Raw genomic sequence first — 20,488 nt, 5'->3', positions numbered from 1 at the left:
GATTGAAACTTCAACTTTAGCATCATCATCTAGAATAATAACCAACTGGGTATACAAAATAAGATGCAAATACAATAAACCTAAGTGGCAAAATTCTTATAGATATCATCAGTTTCAGAGTAAGATTGCCTAGATTGCCTACAAGTTAAACAGATATACTGGTGCAAAGTCTCTGGAGTGTTTGAAACCCACAACTTCGGTTTAACAGCCGCAACGAGACATCTTCTAACTGTGTTTCTTGAACAAGATGCCTTCAAGATGGTGTTAAATGCCTTGGATACTCATGCACAAGCCCTTCTGAAACGCTCCTTGCTCTAGCATGTCCAAACAGCTTGCTAACAATAGCCAGGGAAAATTTGGTAACAGTTGCGAGCCCCAAACTTGTAATAACATTTCCATCTATAACAACTTCTGCTCCTTCGATCATTAAATGATTCGTAGGCACGTTTGTTTCTGAAGGGTACACAGTCGTTCTCCTTTCCTGCAATAGGATTCAAACAGTGAATTGGGTTTGTCCATGTCTACAACAAAACACAGAAAAGAACAATAATCATCTTCATTTTACCTTGAGTAAACCATGTTTATGCAGGATGGCAGATGATGTGTTAGTAGCACCAAATATTTGCCCAGTTTCATGTTGTTCCCTGAGAAGTTTCTTGAGAATTTTGGACTTCTGCAGACGTTCTGAGCCTGTATGGCCTCCCTAAGGAATTTCCAGCATAGAAAAGAAATCAAGATTACTCACTATGAAACAAACAAAAGTTGTATTTCGTCTATGCTTTTCCTGAGCACTTTAATTTGATATTGCATAGATTACACTGGAACATGTGTATAGCAAGATTAATCTAAGAAATTGTGAACTGTTGTGAACTAGTCAAAGGGTATAAGTTTAATGAGAGCCATGCAGGTTAGAAGAAAAGCTTTTGCTGAATGTCTTACCGGAAGAAGGATTAGGTCATATGATGATTCAGCAGCTTCACCAATCAATTTGTCGGTGATAAATTTGGTGCCTTGAGATGCCGTAATCCGCAAAGATCTTTCTACTGATGCAACCGTGACATCTACTTTGGCTCTTCTAAGAACATCTGAAATTGTGACTACTTCAACCTCTTCAGACCCGTTGGCGACCGGGATAAGAACCTGGACAGGATAAAAGAAGACGGAATGAATAAAGTTGCAGATGCGCCAACTTTCTTAGCTTTCAAATTCAAATGAGATGTTCTTAGTATCAGCCAAGTTTCTCAGCTTCTAAAGTAAAATGATCGTGAAACAAGTGGGAATGTATAAAAGCATAAGAAGAAATACAAAAATCAGTTATTATCATATCATCATGAGATTACATGGAAATGCATTGGTCATAGCTTCATGCGACTTACACGAGGTATGTGGTCTAGAGACCAGTCAATGCTATTGAACTCTTCATTCTTAGGATTTTGGTAACCATCGCGCAGAAGCTGGTGAAATGATTGGAAAATAAGAGATTATGAGAAGATTATGGCATATCGAGATGGATAAAGAAAAGAGTGAACCAAAGAAGTGTAGGGAATAGGAATAAAGACCAGAAACTCTTCAACCGACTTGGCTGTGGATTCTCCAAAGAGCTGCTCCACCAAGGACAGAGCAAACTGAAAAGAAGTACCAGGTCCACGGCTAGTTGTAAGCTCCCCAGAAATCTGAATGTTTGTCTTAACAGCCCAGAATGTAGGGAGCTTCCCGAAAAAAGCAGGATGTCCCGTTGTCTTGCACGATCAACTACACCAAGTTTAGAAATCAAAACATGAAGAAGAAACATTAGTTACTATACAGTCTAAGCCTTTCAATTTATACCCTCTTTCTTGTCAAAAGACCCCATGGGAGAAGAGTAATAGCTGGAGCCATGGATATAGCCCCGTATAACCGCTTATCTTCAGCTTGTCTCTTCATGATCTTCTCAAGAATTTTACAGTCTCTTAACCTAACAGCACCAGGCATGCCTCCCTTCACAATTTGCATTTTCAGATAAGCCCGAAACAAATATACAAAACCATTAAACTAGAGCTCAAAGAATGTCCTCACTTAAAGAAGATATGATTTATGAATCAGCCAAAGCAGAACTTACCGGTAAAGCCACAAGATCATAAAATTGATCAGCACATTTAGAGATTAAGACATCTGCAAGCAATTTGGTCCCAGAGGATGCTTCAACGTCTAGCTTCTGTTCCACAGAAGCAACAGTGACCTCAGCACCAGCTCGCCGTAGAACATCAACTAACACAACAGCTTCTATTTCCTCCGTACCGTATCCAATTGGAATAAGCACCTAACACATGATTTCTCAGTTATCTCCAAATCTCTCTATACAACAAACAAAGCTGGGGACTACTTTAACTTAGAGAATGTGTTACGCAACAAGTAGAACAAAAACGAAACCTTTTTAGTAGTTGGAGAAGACACCACGCCAACATCAGAATCTGGCCTTGTTTCAATACTTGGTGACATCGAAGCTCTGAACTTAAAACTTCGGACGCTCCTTTTAACCACTGGTGAAGAAGAAACCATAGAGACTGATGACAAACTCGGAGCAGCATTCGTCGAGACACAACCCATCGAAGAAGATATGAGCCTCGTATCCGTCAACGTTGGACTCGTAGAAGCTATCATGGCAATCGAAAATCCTAAAGACGCCATTGACAATTGCTAATAATGCGGCTAGACGGGAGAGTGAGCGCCTTATCTAATCATACTCGAAGAAAGCAAAGACGCCGAGACTTAAACGTCGACGTATCATTGCCTAATTCCTTAATTGGATAAAAAGATTCAATTTTTTTTTTTTTTTAATTTCAGCAAAAATTGTGCTTTTCACAAGTGAGACTGTCACACACGACTCTCACCTACGCGATGATGATGAGACGACAATGATTTATAAAAAAAGTTTTTATTTTTATTTTATTTTGGGTTGCCTTGATCTTATCTCCTCTTTTGGTTTTGTATTTAGGATATGAATTACACACAACCAAAGTAGTCAGAAACAGTGTGTATAAATGTCATAAGTGAAATCAGAAATTGGTATTGAGAAGAAGACAAAAATGTTAAGGATTTTGAGTAGAAGAGCAGTATCAACTTCGGAAGAGCTTACTAGTAATATTCAACAATGGCGGATGCGACCAGGAACCGATTCTCGCCCCGATCCTTTTCGAATTTTCCGGCGACTTCAAAAGGGTTTCTGCGTGGGCGTTCTCCCGGACGGAGTGGATAGAAATTCGGAAGCTTTTTCTAGTAACTCGATCGCCATGGAAGGGATCTTATCGGAGCTTCGTTCCCACATCAAAAAGGTTGAACCAGCTTATTTTTCGATTTTGGTGTCTTGATTGTTTGCAGATGAATGATACAAGTGTGTCTCGGTGGAGTTTCTAGGTATTGGCTGGAGGTGGAGAGGAGGCGGTGAAGAGGAACAGAAGTAGAAACAAGCTTTTGCCTAGAGAGAGGATTGATCGGCTTCTTGATCCTGGTTCTTCCTTTTTGGAGCTCTCTCAGGTTTTGTTCTGTTCATTTCAATTTTTGTTTCTTGTTTGGGTTCAATTCACATTTTGCAATCTTGAGTTTATTGCTGATTAATGCTCCATCATTGAGTACTATAACATGGGAATGTTGTTGCAATCTTGAGTTTGATTGATTGATTTGCGCTGCACCAATGTTGGAAAGAGAATTAGCATTTTATGTTTATAAACTCTGTATGGTTATTGATTGGTATTGATCTGAGACTTGTTTGATTCTTTGCTTACCGGATATGAATATGCTTAAAGCTTGCAGGACACGAACTGTATGAGGAGCCTTTACCTTCTGGCGGCATAATCACAGGGATAGGACCAATTCATGGCCGTCTTTGTATGTTCATGGCAAATGATCCTACAGTAAAAGGGGGGACTTATTATCCCATTACTATCAAGAAACATCTCAGGGCACAAGAGATTGCTGCTCGGTGCAGACTCCCCTGCATATATCTTGTTGACAGTGGCGGTGCTTATCTTCCAAAACAGGCTGAGGTTTTCCCTGACAAGGAGAATTTCGGAAGGGTTTTCTACAATGAGTCGGTTATGTCGTCTGATGGAATTCCACAGATCGCCATTGTTTTAGGCTCATGCACTGCCGGCGGTGCCTATATACCTGCCATGGCTGATGAAAGTGTAATGGTGAAAGGGAATGGTACCATATTTTTGGCAGGACCTCCACTTGTCAAGGTTGGTTTTCTCAAATTACTTTCTCGGTCGTTCTTGTCTTAATTAGGTACTTGAGAATGTAAAGCTAAATGAAAAGCTTTTGAACAGGCTGCTACAGGAGAGGAAGTTTCAGCTGAGGATTTAGGAGGCGCCACGGTTCACTGTACTGTGTCTGGTGTGTCGGATTATTTTGCTCAAGGTATATTCATCTCTTTCTGCAATTTAATATGACGACAAGAATCATGTTTTAGAGTGTAGACCTTAAGAAGTTACTCTAGTCTTGCAGACGAGCTACATGGACTCGCTATTGGAAGAAACATTGTCAAGAATTTGCACATGGCTGCAAAACAAGGGATGGAAGGAACATTTGGAAGCAAAAATCTTGAATACAAGGAACCGCTCTATGACATAAACGAGCTTCGCTCCATTGCTCCAGTAGATCACAAGCAGCAATTTGATGTCCGGTCTATTATAGCTCGGATTGTTGATGGGAGTGAATTTGACGACTCAAGAAACAATACGGCACTGTGAGAATGCTATTAGACTAATCTTTTTTAATCAAGATATTACCTTTGTAAGCTTCTTATCTGGAGCTTATTTTGGCAGACGCTTGTGACGGGGTTTGCTAGAATATACGGTCAGACAGTAGGAATCATCGGGAACAATGGCATACTGTTCAATGAATCTGCACTAAAAGGAGCTCACTTCATTGAATTATGTTCTCAACGTAAAATTCCTCTTGTTTTCCTCCAAAACATCACAGGCTTTATGGTAATTGAAGTGTTTGTCTTGTGTTCTAACATGTAGCTATATAAGAGTTTCTCTACTTATCTTACTTGCTTCTTTATTGTTTATAGGTGGGTTCAAGAGCTGAGGCCAATGGCATTGCAAAATCTGGAGCGAAAATGGTGATGGCAGTATCTTGTGCTAAGGTATGTTTAGTTTTTGTAAAGAGTCCGTCCAAGAGATTTTAATTAGTACAGTATATGCGAGACTTTAAGCTCGCCTCTAAATTCAGGTACCAAAGATTACAATTATAACCGGTGCAAGCTTTGGTGCTGGAAACTATGCGATGTGTGGCCGTGCTTACAGTCCAGACTTCATGTTCATGTGGCCAAATGCCAGGATTGGCATCATGGGCGGCGCTCAGGTAAACCATACCCGAACCAAACTGTTTAAACTGAGTCGGAAAGTGTTTATAATCAAATTAGTTTTGATAATAGTACGGTAACTGTCAACAAAGTTGTACTGAATGAACCAAAAATTTATTGAAAAAATTATGTTGTTGTTTCAGTTTCTTCTGTCTCTTTTGTTTGATGCAATTTTGGTTTTCATTCAGTTTGGTTAACCTTTGACTTTGAAAACATTGCAGGCTGCGGGTGTTTTAACACAAATCGAAAGGGCTACTAAGAAGAGGCAAGAAATCAAGGTACTGAATGAAACATCTTATAACCGATTATTCTGACTCTGTTTTGCTTTTCCACTAAAAGTTAATGAAAGAGAGAGAGACATGAATCTGCATTTTTGTGTGATGCAGTGGACAGAGGAAGAGGAAGAAGCATTCAAGAAGAAAACGGTGGATGCATACGAGAGAGAAGCAAATCCTTACTTCTCCACGGCGAGGCTTTGGGATGATGGAGTGATTGATCCTTCTGATACCAGAAAGGTTTTGGGACTTTGTCTCTCTGCTGCTTCAAACCGTCCTTTAGAAGATACTCGATTTGGTGTCTTTAGAATGTAAACAGCTTTTCTTTTTAAACTAATTAACCACTTTCAAATAAATGGAAAACTTTTCACATATCAGCCAGCAACAAAACCTATCTGATTAATTCAAGAGAAACATGGTCAACTTTGATCGTTGACCCTCTCTGTCTAGTCCAAAGCTACAGTCAGTTTGAAATTAAATTATATATAATTACTTCCGTTGACAAAAAGGCGCTCGTGGCCCAATGGATAAGGCGTCTGACTTCTAATCAGACGATTGTGGGTTCGATCCCCACCGAGGGTTGGCGAAGACACCATCTTCACCAAATTAGAACAGTCTGTGAGAAAAACAACATTTCCAATATCTGCACCGATCATACAACGCATTGCCAAGAGTAAGGCTTAGAGAGATGACAAGCTACGACGAAGGTTAGATGCACCCATGGTGGGAGACTCCCCTCAGGGGAAATGCAATACCATCTTCGGCCTGTATACTGATCAGTCCCCTTCCAAGATCCGTCCACATAGATTTCTACTGTGTCTGCTTGTACCAAGAACCAAAGTTTTGCTTCCTCCTCCGCTAACTGTAGAATTGCTAGTTTCTTTTTTTAAACAACCATTTTTTCCTCTTTTTCTTTAACAAAAGAATCCATCTAGTTCATTTAGTACAACCCACGAAACGATAACGAAGCAACAAATTGTACTTCAAAAATATTAAAGCTAAGAGCAAATGACACTCAAATACAGAATCTTCAATGGTACCCTGAGATTCCAGTAAAGACAGACAATAATAAACAATGACTTATCATTATCCAATAATTCAGAAGATTGAGTTAAATGACAGTTATTATTCTCTTCTCCTATATAATCCAACATGATGCTTCCACACACACAGAGGGATCATTCATCACACGACCTTCCTTGTTGCAACTCTCTCTCTCTTAATGACAATGCGGGTAAGACAGAACAGAAGCTCTTCGCGGTCTCTCCTTCTTATTTTTCTTCCATTTGAAGGATCACAATGGGTAGGGAGGAGACAGGGAAAGAGGGCGAGGATGAAGGACCCGTGCTTTTATGTAGATAAAGCCACAGTCTTACAAATTGGGCAGAGATTCTTGAGCATGAGCCATTGCTTGACGCAGGCAGTGTGGAATTCATGACCACATGCCAGGGTTCCAAGATCATCACCTTCTGCATACTCTTCCTGTCAAAACGACATCAAGGTTCACACATCAGCTTACGAGTCAAATCTGAGTATCAGCACAAAAATGGGAAAGATAAAGATTAACCCATCTTACACATATGGACGGTGTAGTGCAATGTCAAAAGAAAACGCTAATACATAGTCAAATCATACATGCATCTATCAATGTGATAATAATACATAACTCCTGTTTTGGTTTGCCTTATCGCACCTCATCTAGTATAATATAAACAAATTAATTTGTTGCAAGCAAACAGCCATAAGAGCATTGCTAGACAAAACTACAGGTGAAAAAGGCACATTCTCAATATAAGAGTCATTTCAGGTCATACCTGACAGACACAGCAAGGTTCCATGTCCTGGTGGGATTCTACAGCGGAAGATGTATATTTGCGCTGTTTTATTGCTTTAAGAATCACCTCTTCGCTTAGCCCGGTGCTCACATCTCCTATGCGTTCCCCAAGTGCCAATAGCTCCTACATTCCCAAACAGACGTTGGCAAAGATGGGGTACATTGTGATAAAATGGAAAAACAAAAATGAAACACACACCTCATACGACATGTTGTCAACGTCAAGGCGCATATCCCGATGCCTATCATGCATCTCGGCCATACCATGGTAGATCAGTGGATCAAATACCATATAATCCTATCAGATCACCAGATGAAAATCATGATTCAAGATGAAATGCCAAGTGCAACGGACCTTGCAACGAATTTCGTTTAATACAAAAGCCAAATCTAAAGAAGGCACACAACCTAGATGTCGACAGAGATCACATATCTCAGCATACTGAAAATCTAAAACTAACACTCGAAGACAGAAAATGCAATGTGATTAACTGATATTAAAAAAGATTGATTGAAATCAGTTGTGATACCTCAAACCGTAAATTCTCCCCTCTTCGCATGGCACTCAACACTTGCCGTATCTGTTCATAAACAAGAAAGTATCAAACAGACATCACGAAAAATCAGTAAATATGGCTTTCGATGAGACAAATGCCATACTTAGCAAAATTGTACCAGTGACGGATAATGTGAAACAATGAAAGATAATACAGACCTCTGAAATCAGCCGGTTCCTTCCATCGTTATCAGCAGCTAAGCTTCTTCCCAAGTGGCGCAAATGGAGATGATCACTTTGCCTTTCCAGTAACAGTCCTGATCTTCTTTGTCGAGAGCGATGACTCCGACTACTAGATCCAGATGGCGCAGCAGGTTCGTTTGAAGAAACAGAAGGCCCTGTCGGTAGTAATGGAAGAGAAGCACCATTTGTAGCCGATTCAGATTCAGTACTAGGAAATAAAGACCACGGAACAACTTCTGACATCCTTGATTGATTATGAGGAGAAACCCATGTGGGATTCGGCTGCAAACCATGGATCCCTGAACTCGATCCTGCTCGAGGAACAAAGGGAGAATCTCCAGATGTACTAGCGTTTCCACGAGCGAAACTCCAATGAAACTGATCCGGCACTGGATTTCTCGTTTCAGTTGCAGGTGTAGAAAAGACTGGCTGCTCTGAGTTGTTTCTTGGCGCGTCCCATGGTGGTCCAAATCCCTCTTCAGGCATATTGTTTGTTCTTGAACTCGAAGAAGCATTCCAAGCAAATTGGTGTATATTTCTGGTCAATGCAGGAAGGTGGATCATACTTGGCTGACCATCACCACTGCTTGAGCTACCTGTAACTAGTATTGTTCTTGCATCCGGAGGGTCAACAAAAGGAGAAGTTGCTGGTAACTGCTGTTGCTGACGCACATAACTAGCAGACTGTGAGAAGCTGAATGCTACTGACTCCTGCGGCTGCCTGGAATTTAACCGCCTGCCTGGTCTAGATGTGGTTTCAGTGCTTCTTGTAGTAGGAAAAGCACTTTCTGCAACTGCTCTTCCACGACCCGTTCCAAATATTGGTTCCGGCAGACCAGACTGATTAGTAACATTTGGAGAATTTTGCGAGGGCATAGACAAACTTAAGCTACTTGAAGCATCATATTGAGTAAGACCCTGATTCCAAGCCCCATTCTCAGTTTGAAAAAGGCAACCATGACTTTCACTAGGAAACGAATGGCTAGGAGCTCCTTCGAAAGCTTTTCTTTTGCAGGATGAACCTAGGCCACCCAACGAAGAACCTGGACCACTACTTCTCTCCTCTGCGGTTTGACTTGAGCTTCCCAATGAACTCTCACCGTTATTATGGCGGATAACTACCCCCGAAGTCGGCAGTCCACTACCATTTATTTCCATGTCCTTGCCCAGATTTATATGCCCTAACATATTACTAGAGCTTGATCCACGCAAGAAGGATCCTCCAGGCAACAACATACCATTTGAACCTGATTGCCCTTCCTCAAATCCATACCCGTCTGAGGGAAGCTGACGATCTGTCTTTGCACCAATGGAATTGACCTGATCAGAAGGTCCCAATCTAGAGCTGGATTCACCAAAACTCCACCAGTTATGATTTTGAACAACATGCGAGCTAGAGCTTGGGTAAGTTGGTCGTCCTGAAGCAGTAGCATTGTTTGGAAACTGAACATCCACTGGATCCAGCATACTATTCGAAGTAGTCTCTACATTGGTGCTGCAAATGGGATCTCCATCTGCGTAATTAATTCCAGTAGATGAATCGCCAGTGCTTCGTGGCCCTTGCATTAATACCTCTGACCAGAACACAACAACTCTACAGGACAGAAAACAGTGATAAACTATAAAGTTCTTGAGGAAACCTAAAGCCACACAAAAACAAAGCAACAGAAACAAAGATTGATTGATGAGAGCTTGTAAAGATGATAAAACATGAAGGGAACACATATTCCCGGTATACCGTTTGATTTTCAAAGGGTCAGCCTCTTATTTAGCTGCAGCTCCCGTATTATGTTGTTATTTGGTACTCCAAGAAGGTAAAAACTCTGAAACTTGAGAGAGTAAACCATCAGTATAGAAATATCCAATCATATTTCTGAAACAAACAACTGAAGCATCTGCAAAATCATGACTTTAGCTGTTAAGCAACTCAGGAGTAGAATCTTAAAGAGTCTAACAAACTTCATTTATAACAAAAGTCCTTGCGACATTATCTCAAAATCTTGTTGGAAGATGGGAATAGAGAGAATGTAGCTACAGATACTAAAACAAACAACAAAAATCTTCAAACACATACTGTAGACAAGCCAATTGTTGAAGATTCGTCACAATTGTAGTCAAGACTGTATTTTTCTAACCAAGAATTTGCACATTTTGATTCATTCATCATTCATCACAAGAAAGAAGACAGCTTTTTCACTAAAGAAATCAAAGTTGCAATAGTAAGAAAAGAAACCCTAAAAGAAGATAATCCCGATCCGCAACGAATCAACAAAACCATCTCCACACACACAAAAAAAAAAAAAAAAAAAAACATGAAGACGATCCAGAAAAATGAAATCAATCCAAGACCGATCGTCGTATGATAGACAACAACAAGAAAGTAAAACACAGAATTGAAGAAATTGAGTACCTGCAAAAATCCCAAATCAAAGATCTCCTTCCAAGCTTAGAGTTTTGTAAAAAGAAAAAGCAAAGGCGTTTTTATTTATGAAATATCTCGGTTGTATGAAATAATCAGAGATGTGGTTGTTCTTGAAAATCTCAGTCTCTTCTTGCTCTCTTTAATTTTACCCAGAAATCAAAAAAGAAAAAATCTCCGAGAGAATGAAGAATGAAAAGAGCATAAAGGAAAGAGATTGAATTATATTAAGAAGAAGAAGCAGTGGTGGATGAGAGGGGAAGACAAGAGGAATAGACTATAGAGGGATTAAGAGATGTGATGATATCTCTCTCTATCTCTTACAACATTTTCATGTTAGTAATTAAATTTTGGTTTCCATAGATACAATTAATAATTAATCTTTTGTTTACTTTACATTATAACAAGTTTGGTAATCCTACTATTAGATTCGAGACATTATTTTATTTTTAGTATAAGACTTTTTTTTCAGGGACATACCGCATACATTTGCATTTGCTGGTGGTGCTTACCTTTGTTTTATTTTTCTCACTTCTTTTTTGGGGATTTGTAATAAATGTGAAAATTGGACCGTTTAAAGAAAATTAAAAGACGTTTGATTACTATATAAAGTATTTTATTAAAAAGGGTTTAATTGAGACGTGAAATGGTAGTGTTATGAAAAGAGTTACACGTAGCTCTCATGCAGTTTTGTGGAACCCATATTGGCTTGACTTGTATTCTGTTTTTGGGCTATTAAAGTCCAACAGAGACCCTCCCCCTCTAAACTCTAAAAAGCCCCCTTCCCTTCAGCACCCTTACAAAAATAATCGTGTCCCATCATTTAATTAAGCTTTACAAAAAATACATACAACTCAACCATACCCACTTTGTTTTGTAGCCTTGCCGGTGGGTTGTCTTGTCTTATTCATTTTTGCTTTTGGTTACCAAGAAAGTTTTCAGTTCATAGTCTCCATCGACTTGTTGTTCACTATGGTGGATTTAAACAATCTCTTTCTCCGGAATCGTATATCTAAAATAATTAAACTTAGCCTAGGTTGTTGTTGTTGTTGTTTGTTATAAAAACATAGTCTTTTTTTTTGGATGACAACACTAGCCTAGGCCATATAAACTTCATTGTTTTATTACTATCTAGTATCTACCATACATGCGGTTGCTGAATACAGAATACCCACATGAGATGTAACTAACGAGTACATTATTAAATATCTCATGATATAATTGGTCACATTAGCCAACATGCACTTGTAAAATATTTGTGATTCCCATAAGAATTTAATGATGCTAGGGTCCGTTGATAATACAGACGGCCCATCCCACGCACATATTAAGTCTTCAACTCCATATAATATCTTACAGGATACTATTTTATCTATAATCACCAATTATATGCGAATTGGATCGCATCTTCACAAAAATAAAAAATTCGCCGCCCATTCCATAAAACTATCCAGTGTTTTTTTTTTTTTTCAAATACAATATGTTCAATAGTATATGTTACATAAGCACATGCACTATTTTATTTTATTTTGCAAATGGAGGGTTCATACCTAGCTCCATGCTTTTGAAAACTTGGCCCAAAAAATATCACATTGTCCTAAAATGAAATATTTTAACAAATATCAGTTTCATTTTCTCTGAGGAATCAACAAGCAATATTTTCTTCTATTTTTATTTTTCTTTTTTTCGTTGTACGAAAGAAATTAAGGATGATTAGTAAGGAAGTCGTCCACCAAAATATTCACCTACCACAAGACACTTGAACACCGAAGCAGAGTGGTTGAATCCACTTTTTATTCCCTTCGCCTCGGTCCTCTATATTCTACTCACCAAGTCTCCCCTTTTTTTTTTATATATTACAGAAAATACCTACTTTTAATTAAGATTATTTAATATACGTCTCATCTATAACTAGTGTGATTTCTCATTACGTCACACTCTTTTGTAATCGTTTAAGTTCAGATAACAAAATTTGACAGTCTACATCAACCGCTAACTCATAAATGAAAAATAAAAGTTCACTTGTACACAACACTCACGTTTTCCTTAGAAATTAAAAACACAAACATAACTAAGCACTTTGGTCTCAATTTGATTTGCCCCGCGGAGGCATTACATTACTACCCCTAAAGTGTGTCTGAACTGAAAGCACCAAAGTGGAGGGGACCCACCAAAGATAGGGACTGACCAATTGCGTGTTAGGAGAGTTTTTCACCAACCCCGGACCGGGTTTTACCAGAAATAACAAATCCGGTTCGATCCGGATTCATTATTTTCCTCTTTATATAAACCTTTCATGCCATCTGTGTGACTCACCAAGCAAAAGCACTCATCAATCTCAACCGAAGAAGAAAAGAACAGAGAAGAGAAAGAAGAGAGAAATGGCGACGACAACAACAGAAGCCACCAAGACATCTACAAATGGAGAAGATCAGAAGCAATCTCAGAACCTCAGACACCAAGAAGTTGGTCACAAGAGTCTCTTGCAGAGCGACGATCTCTACCAGGTTCTTCTTCTCAAATGGTTTCATCCAAAATTCTGATCGTTTTGATTCAATCCAACAACCTAATCTAAATTAAAAAAAAAACACATGCAGTATATATTGGAGACAAGTGTTTATCCAAGGGAACCAGAATCAATGAAGGAACTCAGGGAAGTGACAGCAAAACATCCCTGGTTTGTTTTTCCTAATACCCACCCATATTATAATAGTCCTCTGTTTCGATTACGTTTTTAAAACCAAGATCGACGTTCTGATAATTCTCAATGGAATATATAAAATACAAAACAGGAACATAATGACAACATCAGCAGATGAAGGACAGTTCTTGAACATGCTCATCAAGCTCGTTAACGCCAAGAACACTATGGAGATCGGTGTTTACACTGGTTACTCTCTTCTCGCCACCGCTCTTGCTCTCCCTGAAGACGGCAAAGTAAATATATATACATCTTCTCATCCGATCCTCCTCTGTTTCATTTTAGTCGAAACTGGGATTGAATATTTTTCATCTCTGTTTTATCCTCAGATTCTTGCTATGGACGTTAACAGAGAGAACTACGAATTGGGTTTGCCGATCATTGAGAAAGCCGGTGTTGCTCACAAGATCGACTTCAGGGAAGGCCCTGCTCTTCCAGTTCTTGATGAAATCGTAGCTGACGTAAGCATTCTTCTTTCTGACATATATATTTTAACTAGCAATTTAAACGTTTCCAAAAAAGTCAAGATAATGTTATAAAGAATAATTATATATATTTATAATGAGTTATTATACTTTACTGGGAATTTCTGTATATTACAAATTTGTTTCCTTTATAATATAAGAAAAATAAATAGATATTGAGGGAATATAAGAAAATAAATATAAAGGGAGTAACCTAATAATGATTAATGATTCTTACCAAAAAAAAAAATAATGATTAATGATTGTGTGTGAGTTGGGTGCAGGAGAAGAACCATGGAACATATGACTTTATATTTGTGGATGCTGACAAGGATAACTACATCAACTACCATAAACGTCTGATCGACCTTGTGAAAGTTGGAGGAGTCATTGGCTACGACAACACTCTGTGGAACGGTTCGGTCGTGGCTCCTGCTGATGCACCAATGAGGAAGTACGTTCGTTACTACAGAGACTTTGTTCTTGAGCTCAACAAGGCTCTCGCTGCTGACCCTCGGATTGAGATCTGTATGCTCCCTGTTGGTGATGGAATCACTATCTGCCGTCGGATCAGTTGATTTGGACTTTGAGTACTCCTCCATACCCTGAGCTTGTCCGCAGTGGATTGTTACCTTTCCTTGTTCTCTATTACTTTTTCAAACGCATTTTCTCACCAACCCTCTAAAATGGACGTTTTATGTATTTGTTAAGCAATATATCTCCCTCCATTGTCGTCCTTGTTTTGCTTTCTTTTGAACAAAGAAATAATGTACCTACCTTTTTTATTTTTGGTTGTTTCGTTTTGTTTTTCTCCATGATACAACGTCTAAAAAAAAATTGTTTTGCAATAACAATCTAACATAAGCTGTACGTAGAAGTAATCGACTACATAGGAAATTAATTATCATTAGGTCTACTAAATAGACCTTCTAATAAATAAATATAAAGAACATATATATAGGACAAAAATGTCATGTAAGATTAACTAACTCCATATTATATAATATGTTAAACTTTGGGGAACCTCTAGAGAAGAAAACTGGAGGTCCCTAACATGATGAATTTCTGATTACTGTTTTTGTTTATGCTATAGCAAAAACAGTTCTTAATTACTTTTATGAAAAAAAACATATTTCTTACTATTTGATTAAAATGCAAAACATGAATCTATATATCGTGTGTTTCGGAAGTGGTTTGAAGCGCACCAAGTCTACTACTACAGGTACACGAAGCTAATATAGATTTAAATTTTAAATAACAAAAATCTGTAACCAATCATGTAATACACTTTATTTGTTGAAACTCGTTACGTTGTTGGTATTTTGTCAACTGAAATTAGATTACCAAATAAATATTTGACAAAAAAAAAAGACGAACAAAGTAGTCTTTGAAATTATATTAGAGTTCGTAACACAGCCACAAACGCAGTTAAAATGTTGTTTTAGTTGATACTTAAAAAGGAAAGGGAAGGGAAGAAAATTATTAGCTGAAGACCAAAATCTTGAACGGAAAGAAACTTTGCTGCATTATAGTTTTTGGTGTGTTTGAAGTCTTTTCGATCTAAATACGTACATATGTAATAATGTATTGGTTTTGTTGTAATTTTGCAACCTTATATAAATACTGAAATTCTTCTCTATAAATACGTATACTATAGTTCGCATACCTCACTCGTGGTAACATTTTTCCAATAATAATAGCAACAAATTCATCCCCATAAAATTCGTTAAAGATTTTTACATTTTTTTTTTTTCTTTTGTGGCGATGAATGCTGCATACAAACTTCAGTGGGTAATTTGTTACATTTAAGTTAGTTATTTATTAATTGAAATATCACTTATTTGATAGAATATTTATGTACCCCGAGAAGAAATAATTTTGGTTTGAGGTTAAGTTAGAGTTTTATAAATAATTTGTTAGTGTTTTTTTTTTCTTCAAAAAAAATACAAAGCCAGAGAACTTAATTGTTAAGATCACAATTACCCAAAGATTTAAGATAAAAACAGAAAAGATTTAAAACAATCTAAACCAAGATTTTGCTAACGCCGATCGGAATGTTCCACTCACTTTGCATTGGTTTAATAATATCTTAACCGAAGAAAACAATCAAAAAGGAAAAAATTGAGGAGAAAAAAGAAAAAAAAGGGGAAAAAGTGTGAGCAGCACGTGCCCTCCTATATCGTCCAACAGAGTCGCGCTGTTGAGAGAGCCTAGAGATTTTTGTTTTTTTGTTATCCTTCTCCTAAACCACTTTCTCAGCCCCGAAACATCCATAAATCAATTGGTAGGTAGGTAAGCTTTTCTTTTTAGACTTAACTTAATCCCTAATTTATTTTTTTTTTTTTAATGAAAAAATTGCTATAGGCCGGTTTGAGAATCCAATTCTAGTGACAGTTTTTTTTTTGGGGGTTTACTGATGTAGGAGAAGGAGAAAGATAAAACGACGATGGAGATTGTTCCAAAGACTCCCGAAAAACCTAAATTATTATTTACTAAATTTTATGTGAGACGAAAGCACCTCGACACACCCCAAGATATCATCTCTGGTTCTGTAATTTCTCCACTCGAATTAGATCCTCCTCTTCATAAACAAGAGCTTCATGAACAAGGTAAACCAAATTCAGAATCGACCTCAATTACTCTTTTCTGTTTTTTTTTTTTTTTCCTTTCTTTTCGCTTATAATTAGTGACCAAATTTTAATGATAAACACAATTTTTCATATTTAGATGCTAAACAATGAGTTAGTTAATTAAATTTAGGTAGAGTTTCAGTTTCCGGTTAGGTCAAAGTTTCAATTTCAGTTGATTTATTATTGCATAACTAATAATAGTATTTATTATTTCATTGACGGTAAAAAGATAATTCACAAAGCACTGACCAAAAAGAGGAGAAGAAGAAGACTTCAGATGAAGAGCCTGAAAGAAATTGTCATGAGTCAGATATTTTTCAAGGTAAAGTCATTAATTTTGAATTCATATGTAGAATACACATCGTATGGTTGGTTCATTATATATATATATATATATATCTCAGAGTTTATATTAAATTATTTTATGGTGAAAGGTGATGATGATTCACAACATGTTAGTGGAAAAAGAAAGAGAAATAATTCGAAAGAGACGCAAAAGAAGATGAGGTATCATAGACCTCGGATCATGGAAGAGGGGAAAAAACCAAGGAATCCCACCACTACTCGACTGAGAACTATATCCAAGAAGAAAGGAAAGAAAAAGGACAACAACAACGCCAGTGAAGATGAAGTTATTATAGCCGAGCCTCCAACTCCACAAAAGCAAAGTAGAAGTAAAACTGAGAAGCCTAAAAAAAGAAATGTGGCTCGAACTTTGAATTTTAATCTTCTTAGTTGTCTTGAGCTCGAGAGAATTTGTGGACCAACTTTTCCAAAGGGGAGAAAGAGGATGACTCCAGCTCGTAGATCTGATTTCCACTGTTTGATATCTCCCTACACATTTCCTCTACCTATTTGGAAAAAGCAATCAAGAAGGTCTAACCGTAGGAAAAACTTGGTCAGATGGTTTGCAATTGCCTTCTCTCTTGAACTGCAAGAGCCAGAGGAGACCCTACCTTTAGTCTCCAGGCACTTATCTCAAGCAGATGTTCCTTTGCACATTGAAGGTAATCATTTTCTTTTTGTTTGCCTTTAATATTAGAGATTGCATATATGCTTATTATAACTTTATCATCTGTTTATGTATTACAGACACGACTAGTAATGCAGCATTAAAGATGGATTCTAAATCCAATAACAGCACTAAAGATACTGTTGAGCCGTTAATCCTACAAAGTAATCATCAAAAAGATAATGCCGTTTCACCTATATCAGAAGTTCCTTTGCAGATTAAAGGTAATTAATTGTTTCTTTTATTTTTCAGAAAGGTTACAAAATTCCATCACGTATACACTTAAGCTTACTTTTTTGTTTTTTCTACTATATCATTGTGTTTCTTTTTTTTTTATTTGGCAGACTCACCCATGAGACAAGTTAGTTGTGTAGTCCCAAAGAAAAGCAAAAAAATTACTAAGAACATCGTTGGGAATTTAATCCAACAAATTACTTATCAGAAAGATCACGGTCTCCCATCCTTAGCAGATGTTCCTTTGCACATTGAAGGTAATCAAGTTCTTTTTCTATTTTTTTTTTTTTTGTGAGAGATTGCTTAAAAAGATTTTTATCATACATTCATTTTATATACATTTTCGTTAGTGTCATATATATATTTTGTCAATTGTGTATTTTTTGTAGACACACTCATGAGATCTGCTAGTGATGTACCCGTAGAACGAGAAAAAACTAAGGATATTGCTAAGTTAATCAAAGAAATGAGAAGATTAAATATCAACAGAAGGGTAACAACAACGTTGATAGAATCTGGCAAAAAGCTTGTTACTGCAAAGGTTAAACTTGATCCAGAGACCATTAAAGAGTGGGAGCTCTTAATGGTGAATAGCAAATCACATGCTGACAAGAAAACAAATGCCGAGTGGGAACAAAAAAGGGAGAACTTCAAAATTAGTAATATAGATCTTTTCATTCATCGGATGCATCTTCTACAAGGTACTATTATTGTTATTTTTATTGTTAGAATGAGCTTAGGAGTGTAAATACAATGTATAAAGAATTCAAGTTAAGTGACTATGTAAAGTACATTGTTATGATTTCCTCTCATGATGTTATCAATTATGATTCTCTACAGGCAATAGAAAGTTTAAGCAGTGGAAAGGCTCGGTTGTTGACTCAGTGGTTGGAGTTTTCTTGACTCAAAATGTTTCTGACTATCTTTCAAGGTAAAACTTCGATTTAAACTGCTAAGAAATTTGGAAAACCAGTTGAGATAACATATGTCTGCTTTAATTACAATATTTTTTACAGCAACGCTTTCATGAGTGTGGCTGCAAAATTTCCCGCGAATGCAAGAGAATGTTTAGATCCTCTAGCATACTACATTGAGGAACCGGAAGATGTTAATGACTCAATTCTTGCTGACCAAGAACCAACTCATATAGGAAACGATGATGCTAAGAATTCTCAGTTCATCACCTTATCTAAGGACTCAATACCAGAGGTAGAAGAACATGAGAAATCTGCAAAGAGGAAAAACAAAAAAACCGGTATTATGGAAGATGCGATTGTTGATTGGAATACTATTAGAAAGAAATACACAAAAGAAGGATCTCGACAAAAAATGCATATGGACTCTGTGAATTGGAATGATGTGAGATTATCTGGCGAAAAAGTTTTCCAAAACATCATCAGACAACGAGGGCAATTCAAGATTCTCTCAGGAAGAATTTTGGTAAGAAAAGCAAAAAAATATTCAAGAACTTTGTGAATCCCATTAATTATTTTAAAGATTAAGACTAATATTTCTTTCATCTATTTTTTGTATAATTTTCTCTAGAAATTTCTCAGAGATGAAGTTAGACAAAATGGAACTATTGATCTTGAATGGCTCCGAGATGCTCCATCAGATCTAGTGAAGTATGTTTATGTTAGTTTTTATGTTTCTATTGATATCATTATTTGCAAGCATCATTAACATTTTGTATTTTTTTTTTATCAGGAGATATCTATTGGAGATTGAAGGGATAGGACTAAAGAGTGCTGAATGTGTACGACTGTTAGGAATTAAACATTCTGCATTTCCGGTATAATAAGATTTTGATAATTTTTTCACGTGAAGTTTACTTATTTTTGGTTACTCATCAAAACCTTCTGCTTTTGATGTGTATAGGTTGACACAAATGTTGGTCGTATAGCAGTTAGACTTGGTTGGGTTCCTCTTGAACCTTTACCAGATGGAATTCAAATGCATCAACTATCCCAGTTCTGTTTTCTCATCAATTTGATTTTAAAAAAAATAGTATATGGTAATTTACTAACAACTAGCACCTATAAAATCACCCTTGTTTCAGGTACCCTTCAATGGATTCGATTCAACAATACCTTTGGCCACGACTATGTAAACTTCCTCAAGAAACTCTGTAAGTTCAAATGCTTTTCTTTTTTTTCTCAACAAGCCAATTATTTGTAATACCATATGAATACATATTGCTTAATTTCATGCTAAACTGTTTTTACAGATATGAACTACATTATCAGATGATAACATTTGGAAAGGTGCATACAAAATAAAACCTTTATGTGACGTTATTTAATTATTAATCAATCAAAAACAATACTCATTCAACTAGATTTGATCAATTATAGGTTTTCTGCACAAAGGCTCTTCCTAACTGTAATGCGTGTCCAATGAAGTCCGAATGCAAATATTTTGCAAGTGCATATGTCAGGTACACATTGTTTATTTATTTTTTCCTTTTTTTTGGTTCACCTAGATTATATAAACGAAGTTGTTAATTTCACTATCTTTTGTTCAGTTCTAAGGTTCTTCTGGAAGGTCCAGAAGAGAAGACGCATGATGAGCCTGATACTTTTAAACATGCATGTTCTCAAGATGTCGACGTTAACATGACATCAAATATAAATCTGATAGAGGAATGTGCTTCTCCCAGATGTAGCGAGCAAGATATATGTTGTAAGCCATTGGTTGAGTTTCCTTCTTCTCCAAGACCGGAGATTCCCGAGTTAGTAGACATTGAAGATTTTCCATGGAGAAATACTTATCAGCCATATGCTAGAATTCCTGAAATTGATATTGACTTGGATGCATTGAAGAAAAATGTAGA

At 37.0% G+C, this 20,488-nt stretch overlaps 5 protein-coding genes and 1 non-coding gene across 10 annotated transcripts in view; 4 read left to right on the top strand and 2 right to left on the bottom strand.

The window, feature by feature from the left end:
* On the bottom strand, nucleotides 63-2,773 carry LOC104716747 (protein DJ-1 homolog C-like). Its single transcript, XM_010434175.2, has 8 exons — nucleotides 2,410-2,773; nucleotides 2,099-2,299; nucleotides 1,828-1,977; nucleotides 1,560-1,739; nucleotides 1,377-1,454; nucleotides 940-1,140; nucleotides 566-703; nucleotides 63-481 (listed from the first exon to the last, which is right to left on the bottom strand). Exons 1-8 carry the CDS (start codon nucleotides 2,665-2,667, stop codon nucleotides 254-256), a joined length of 1,434 nt encoding a protein of 477 aa, XP_010432477.1. The 5' UTR covers nucleotides 2,668-2,773; the 3' UTR covers nucleotides 63-253.
* On the top strand, nucleotides 2,953-5,996 carry LOC104716748 (methylcrotonoyl-CoA carboxylase beta chain, mitochondrial-like). The gene is given in 11 exon segments (XM_010434176.2): nucleotides 2,953-3,311; nucleotides 3,394-3,513; nucleotides 3,783-4,217; nucleotides 4,305-4,395; nucleotides 4,483-4,701; nucleotides 4,704-4,723; nucleotides 4,803-4,967; nucleotides 5,054-5,128; nucleotides 5,215-5,346; nucleotides 5,569-5,625; nucleotides 5,734-5,996. Coding segments are annotated over 11 exon segments (1,764 nt in total). The 5' UTR covers nucleotides 2,953-3,065; the 3' UTR covers nucleotides 5,938-5,996.
* TRNAR-UCU lies at nucleotides 6,132-6,204 on the top strand. The gene has a single exon. It is a non-coding gene; the product is annotated as a tRNA-Arg (tRNA).
* LOC104716746 (E3 ubiquitin-protein ligase MBR2-like) lies at nucleotides 6,579-10,963 on the bottom strand. 3 transcript variants are annotated; one of them, XM_010434173.2, is made up of 7 exons: nucleotides 10,606-10,963; nucleotides 9,934-10,024; nucleotides 8,172-9,789; nucleotides 7,987-8,037; nucleotides 7,656-7,754; nucleotides 7,437-7,580; nucleotides 6,579-7,104 (listed from the first exon to the last, which is right to left on the bottom strand). In XM_010434173.2, the coding sequence occupies exons 3-7, from the start codon at nucleotides 9,759-9,761 to the stop codon at nucleotides 6,973-6,975; spliced, it is 2,016 nt and encodes a 671-aa protein (XP_010432475.1). In that variant the 5' UTR covers nucleotides 9,762-9,789; nucleotides 9,934-10,024; nucleotides 10,606-10,963; the 3' UTR covers nucleotides 6,579-6,972. The 3 variants fall into 3 exon arrangements, with proteins under 3 accessions (XP_010432475.1, XP_010432476.1, XP_010432474.1); XM_010434174.2 differs by having other exon boundaries at nucleotides 8,172-9,835; nucleotides 9,934-10,018; XM_010434172.2 differs by having other exon boundaries at nucleotides 9,934-10,018.
* Nucleotides 12,915-14,566, top strand: LOC104729834 (caffeoyl-CoA O-methyltransferase 1). The gene is made up of 5 exons (XM_010434171.2): nucleotides 12,915-13,121; nucleotides 13,212-13,291; nucleotides 13,407-13,551; nucleotides 13,645-13,776; nucleotides 14,064-14,566. Exons 1-5 carry the CDS (start codon nucleotides 12,996-12,998, stop codon nucleotides 14,355-14,357), a joined length of 777 nt encoding a protein of 258 aa, XP_010432473.1. The 5' UTR covers nucleotides 12,915-12,995; the 3' UTR covers nucleotides 14,358-14,566.
* The window catches only part of LOC104716742 (DEMETER-like protein 3), a 6,917-nt gene continuing 2,369 nt past the window's right edge, over nucleotides 15,941-20,488 (top strand). Inside the window, exons 1-16 of one of the 3 annotated variants that reach the window (XM_010434169.2) lie at nucleotides 15,941-16,063; nucleotides 16,202-16,388; nucleotides 16,639-16,731; nucleotides 16,844-17,416; nucleotides 17,502-17,645; nucleotides 17,766-17,912; nucleotides 18,045-18,356; nucleotides 18,496-18,586; nucleotides 18,672-19,095; nucleotides 19,201-19,280; nucleotides 19,363-19,447; nucleotides 19,534-19,625; nucleotides 19,715-19,783; nucleotides 19,883-19,919; nucleotides 20,010-20,092; nucleotides 20,180-20,199. In XM_010434169.2, coding sequence (XP_010432471.1) covers nucleotides 16,226-16,388; nucleotides 16,639-16,731; nucleotides 16,844-17,416; nucleotides 17,502-17,645; nucleotides 17,766-17,912; nucleotides 18,045-18,356; nucleotides 18,496-18,586; nucleotides 18,672-19,095; nucleotides 19,201-19,280; nucleotides 19,363-19,447; nucleotides 19,534-19,625; nucleotides 19,715-19,783; nucleotides 19,883-19,919; nucleotides 20,010-20,092; nucleotides 20,180-20,199 — 2,413 coding nt within the window. In that variant the 5' untranslated portion in view covers nucleotides 15,941-16,063; nucleotides 16,202-16,225. Of the gene's footprint in view, nucleotides 16,072-16,201; nucleotides 16,389-16,638; nucleotides 16,732-16,843; nucleotides 17,417-17,501; nucleotides 17,646-17,765; nucleotides 17,913-18,044; nucleotides 18,357-18,495; nucleotides 18,587-18,671; nucleotides 19,096-19,200; nucleotides 19,281-19,362; nucleotides 19,448-19,533; nucleotides 19,626-19,714; nucleotides 19,784-19,882; nucleotides 19,920-20,009; nucleotides 20,093-20,179; nucleotides 20,200-20,488 lie in introns of all 3 variants that reach the window. The other 2 variants (XM_010434167.1, XM_010434168.2) reach the window with 2 other exon arrangements.

The sequence above is a fragment of the Camelina sativa genome, chromosome 10, assembly GCF_000633955.1.
Source record: "Camelina sativa cultivar DH55 chromosome 10, Cs, whole genome shotgun sequence".
NCBI lineage: Eukaryota > Viridiplantae > Streptophyta > Magnoliopsida > Brassicales > Brassicaceae > Camelina > Camelina sativa.
The sequence above is the reverse complement of the archived record's forward strand: the minus strand, read 5'-3'. Positions and strand labels throughout refer to the sequence as shown.

Coding starts and splice junctions, on each gene's coding strand:
- LOC104716747 (XM_010434175.2), bottom strand. CDS start 2,667: ATGGCGTCTTTAGGATTTTCGATTGCCATGATAGCTTCTACGAGTCCA. Junction 1,978..2,098: donor ATGATCTTGTGGCTTTACCG/GTAAGTTCTGCT, acceptor CAAATTGTGAAG/GGAGGCATGCCTGGTGCTGT. Junction 1,740..1,827: donor GTCTTTTGACAAGAAAGAGG/GTATAAATTGAA, acceptor TGATCGTGCAAG/ACAACGGGACATCCTGCTTT.
- LOC104716746 (XM_010434173.2), bottom strand. CDS start 9,761: ATGCAAGGGCCACGAAGCACTGGCGATTCATCTACTGGAATTAATTAC. Junction 7,755..7,986: donor GGGAGAATTTACGGTTTGAG/GTATCACAACTG, acceptor GTGATCTGATAG/GATTATATGGTATTTGATCC. Junction 7,581..7,655: donor TTGACAACATGTCGTATGAG/GTGTGTGTTTCA, acceptor TTGGGAATGTAG/GAGCTATTGGCACTTGGGGA.
- LOC104729834 (XM_010434171.2), top strand. CDS start 12,996: ATGGCGACGACAACAACAGAAGCCACCAAGACATCTACAAATGGAGAA. Junction 13,552..13,644: donor CTCTCCCTGAAGACGGCAAA/GTAAATATATAT, acceptor TTTTATCCTCAG/ATTCTTGCTATGGACGTTAA. Junction 13,777..14,063: donor TTGATGAAATCGTAGCTGAC/GTAAGCATTCTT, acceptor AGTTGGGTGCAG/GAGAAGAACCATGGAACATA.